Source organism: Notothenia rossii, assembly GCF_949606895.1.
Source record: "Notothenia rossii genome assembly, chromosome: 10".
NCBI classification, from domain to species: domain Eukaryota; kingdom Metazoa; phylum Chordata; class Actinopteri; order Perciformes; family Nototheniidae; genus Notothenia; species Notothenia rossii.
Window position 1 is genome coordinate 10,384,205 of NC_136908.1, and position 5,000 is coordinate 10,389,204.

General features: G+C 41.6%; 1 protein-coding gene across 4 annotated transcripts in view; it reads right to left on the bottom strand.

Moving 5' to 3' along the window:
- adcy2b (adenylate cyclase 2b (brain)) overlaps nucleotides 1-5,000 on the bottom strand; it is a 70,061-nt gene that overhangs the window by 36,764 nt on the left and 28,297 nt on the right. For all 4 annotated transcript variants that reach the window (XM_079656170.1, XM_079656171.1, XM_079656172.1 and 1 more), the window contains 2 exons: nucleotides 2,118-2,279; nucleotides 397-546 (listed from right to left, as the gene is read on the bottom strand). In XM_079656170.1, coding sequence (XP_079512296.1) covers nucleotides 397-546; nucleotides 2,118-2,279 — 312 coding nt within the window. The remainder of the gene's footprint in view (nucleotides 1-396; nucleotides 547-2,117; nucleotides 2,280-5,000) is intronic.

Sequence of the window (5,000 nt, forward strand, 5' to 3'; positions counted from 1 at the left end):
GACAACACGCATGCCATATAAATATCCTACATCTAAATCCACAACTAATGTCATTACTATATTGATATACAATCTATATTGCCCAGCCCTTGTGGTAGATTAGCTATTGGATAAGTTTCAATTTGTTACATTTTGCAGCCTTTCATTGAAAAAACTGTACTCAGATGTAAACCGTATTAAAGCAGAGTCCTTCAACGTGACACATGCATCCTCAGAAACCAGAGTTTAACCACAAGTTCACTTCAAGCATTGTGTGTGTGTGTGTGTGTGTGTGTGTGTGTGTGTGTGTGTGTGTGTGTGTGTGTGTGTGTGTGTGTGTGTGTGTGTGTGTGTGTTGTGTGTGTGTGTGTGTGTGTGTGTGTGTGTGTGTGTGTGTGTGTGTGTGTGTGTGTATACCTGTTGGTGCTTCTCAAACTCCAGTTTAATGGGGGACTTGATGCAGTTGCAGGTGTCTTGGTAGGTCTGTTTGAGGGCCAGGTCCATCAGGTGTTTGTGGTACGCCCCGGCTAAGTTTCCACATGTGAAGATTATCACGTTGGCTAAGATCTGCCACATACACCACATACACACAAAGAGTAAGGCATTAAAGTAATGTCAGGAGGTGACGCATGTTCCAGGTATGCAGTTATTTTCTCATAACATGGTCTGGCTTCTTCCACTACTACTATTACATCGTAAAAATAGAGCCCGAGCACACACTTAGAACAAGCTTTTTCCACCACTATGTCAACCTCAAGCTATTTAAAATGTGACCGTGCATATCAATAGGTCTTCCTCAGCGCTGTATCCAAGGGCAATTAACGTTTCCTGAACATGTTTTATTGTTAGTGTGCTTTTCCACTGGGTGTGTGTGTGTGTGTGTGTGTGTGTGTGTGTGTGTGTGTGTGTGTGTGTGTGTGTGTGTGTGTGTGTGTGTGTGTGTGTGTGTGTGTGTGTGTGTGTGTGTGTGTGTGTGTGTGAGAGAGGGAAGTAAAGAGAGAATATCAAGAGTTGACTGTTATCAGCCTGTGTGTACTTTGAAGGTTGATTAGAAAGAGTCAGGGACTGTGTGTGTGCGTGTGCGTGTGCGTGTGCGTGTGCGTGTGCGTGTGTTTCTGCGTGTGTGTGTGTGTGTGTGTGTGTGTGTGTGTGTGTCTCAGCCTCATTTGATGCAAACAAATCAGTTATTTTTTGACCTATGTAACTCAAGTGTTATCTGTATCTTAATGTAAATGTAGATTTTATGCTTAAGGGTCTGTGATGTTGGTGTGTCACACAGGTTCTCAAGGTTCCATATCTGATTTGTATTCAATGTCAGACATCTTGAACAATTATTATGCCCCATTATGCTTTTTGGGGGTTTTCGATTTCCTAGAGTGTGTTAGGTTTTTTCTGCATGTAAATGGTCTGCAAAGGCTAAAATCACTGTGTTTCCTCCAGAGGGAGTTTCTCTCCCACACACTCCCCCCTGCCTGAAACGCCTCCATTGCACTACTTTGTTTATTTCCGTAACATAGATCACGACTTAACATTGGCGCATCTATTGGCTGGCCGTCCAAAAACATTGTACTTGATAGGCTAAGGTGCAGGGCATCTCGAAGCGGTCTACCAATCATGCCAGCTAACCAATCAGAGCAGACTGGGCTCTGGTTTCAGACAGAGGGTGAAAAGAGCTGCTGCAGCACAGGCAGTATGAGAAAAATAAAGAGCTTTTTGAACATTAAAGCATGGACACATGTCACAGTAGAGGCACAAAGTACAAATAGGAACCTGAAAATTAGCTTAATAATCCACTTTAAATGTATGTTTCTTTGCAAATCAAACATGCTCTGTGCTGACTGGGACAACATTAACTATGTCTTTCCACTCCTTTTTAAATACACAGTGTTCCTCATACATTTTTTTGCAAGACCTAACTTACTTTTTTTTGAAATTTGTTGAAGTCACGTCCCTTGTGATTTGCCCAGACGACACCCACCCACACAGTTTCTGACTTCCGACCCATTCTCTATCTCCGATTTAGAAGCTGATTTACCACCAAGCCAATTGACTTCTGATCCAAAAGTGCTTTGAGTGGTCGTAAAGCGCTATATAAAGGCAGACTATTTACCTTTTGCATAAACAATTATCTGTGTTACCTGCCACACGAGAGGCTCCAGATCTGGGGCGGTGGAGGCCAGGCAGACGCTGAGGGTGACGGTGTGAGAGAAGCAAGTGATGGCGCTTGCGATAATGGCTCCTCTCATGGAGAAGGGCAGCATGGTGTAGACAACGAACACGATGAACAGGAAGAAGGACACCTGGAAACAGGAAGATGTCGATAGGGGATTAAACAAAGAATGGATCAGTGCAAAGCTCGTCATGTTGTGAACAATCTTCTGATAACTTTTCTTTATTTGTGTCTCTCAGCCTATAAATATGAGTGAACAAAGACCACTAAATAATTCAGCTACAGCTTGAGAGAAATGTCATCATCATCATTCTCCAGCTTTGACAACCACTCTCTGATTTTCAGAACCAAAACTGTACACGACATGCTTTCCCTGAAATAATGTGGGGCATAGTCATATCTATAAAAAAGGTATCAATCAGGAACATGACTGCAATTGAATCCCTTCTGCTTTTGCCCAATTGGATTCCTTTGTTTACTTCTATAAGATAGTGACATCACTACCACTCGTGCTTCTATTGGCTAGTGCTACAACACATTGTACGTGATGGGGGCGGGAAATCTCTGAGCTCTTGACCAATCCCAACAGAGCCAGCCAGCTAACCAATCAGAGCAGATTGGGCTCTGGTTTCAGACAGAGGGTGAAAAGAGGTGATGCAGCACAGGCAGTATGAGAAAAATAAAGAGCTTTTTGAACATTAAAGCATGGAGACATGTCACAGTAGAGAGAGAAAATACAAGTATGAACCTGAACATTAGCATTATTTGGGCTTGAATATATACAACAACATTTATTTATTTTCATATGAGAATGAAAATGAGACTTTACTTCTACAAGTTTTTGGTATTTCAGGTTTCCATCAAAGCCTCTTACTCTGACCTTACATCGGCCCGGACTTTGGATTTGGATGTGTGTGTGTGTGTGTGTGTGTGTGTGTGTGTGTGTGTGTGTGTGTGTGTGTGAGTGCGTGCGTGCGTGCGTGCGTGTTGTGCACAATGTTTAGAAGCGTGTTTCCCACTCTGTTGCTCATTGATACCTCGTGCCTTTGTCCCTGCCCACTTCCCAAGCCGTCAGTGCTCCACTTCCTGTTATGGTGGCAAGCCGCGCAAACAGGTCACAGTTTCAGCTGGGACTCCAGATGAACTTTGACCTTCCTCTCTGTCTGTTTACTTCCTGTGTCTTTCAGGTTCAGAGAGTCGCTCAGCAGACAGGATTCTTCTTTGAGCGAATCATAAAGTGATCTCGCTGCGACATGGACCCCAATGTGTCACTCACTACTCTATTATCAATGGTGCCTAAATGCACAAACAAAGGTGAATATTGTTATTAATAAAATGGCAATCAACATTAATATTCATACAAACAGTCTGAGGCCTAAGTCCATCTGATTTTGAAAAAAAAAGGTTATCTATACACAGTACCAGCACCATGGACAGGGACATTTTATACTACTTGCAACATATCTATTAGTATATTTCGACAAACATACACTAATTTAAACCCATGTTTTTAACCACTAAAATCTGGAAAACGATTCACGAAAACAGTTCAAACAAAGAGTAAACAGATTAAATACTTGAAGCCAACATAGTAAAATGTTTTATACCAGCTCTTAGCTTGTGATGTGTGCAGAGGCAATTGATTAGAGTGATTGTATTGGGTTGCAACTGTGCCCAAAGGCTTCAGATAACCGAGCTTTTGACATATTGTCTATTTTTGATGTAATTTTGTCTTCATCAAAGTCCTTTGTCTCCTTTGATCAAGCGGGAAGAGCTCTTCACAGTCTTTATGTTATCAAACATAATTCAAAGTGACAGGTTACTTGGTGAAGCCTTGTGAGGAGGAGAGTATTACTCCTTTCACTGACCAGTTTTATGATTCCTCAGAAAAAGACCTCGACAGAGTGTTTTGGGCGGGATTTTTGTTGCTAAGGGGACTCAAAGGGAAGGATGCTGACGTCGGAGGTAGAGAGTCATGTATATTTATCTTTGCCATAACCTTGAACTCAACACTAACCCTGAACTCTCAGCACTGACAAAAATACGACAACAGAGGGCAGTTGGAGTGTGTGACGTGCAGTAAGTGCGGGTTGCGGTGGGAATTGAGGGTGGCTTTCCAATCTCAGGTGCGTCACCTGCTTCTTTCTGTCAGGCAGCCAGATACAATCTCCCCTGCAGCCCAGCCTGAATCCTAATACCTCCTCAAACACCTCGAGAAGGGATCTGCAGCAGTCATCTCACTTCAGCTCCTTCGATTACTTTTCTTTTCTTTTTTTAACTCTCTGTTCCAGGAGCTCAGCCCTCCTCTGTCTCACACGCACAGATATGCATGCTTCAATTCCCACATCAAGAATGCCTGCTCACTTCTTGCTCCGTCTTTCCTCTCGTCAACCTTTATAACTCCTCCCCCTTCAGTGAGGAGAACTGAGAACGGGTCACACCACCAGTAGTGTAACGTAACTAAGTATATTTACTCAAGTAGTGGACTTAAGTACAATTTTGAGGGACTTCTACTCCATACATTTATTTACCTTTAGTTACTTTGAAAATTTGGATTAATGATGTGAAATATAATCAACACTTAAATAAGACTTTAATTACACCTTTTCACTTTAGTATGTAAAGTCATTAAAATAGGTTACACCTTAACACATTAATGCATCAATAATTATAATCAAAACACATAATTTATATTATTCTGAAATGGGCCAATTTGCATAAGAACTTTGCTTTTGGTACTTTAAGTATATTTTGATGCTTATACTTTTCTACTCTTACTTGAGTAACATTTTGAAAGCAAGACATTTACTTATAACAGAGTATTCCTACATTCTGGAACTACTTTGACTTA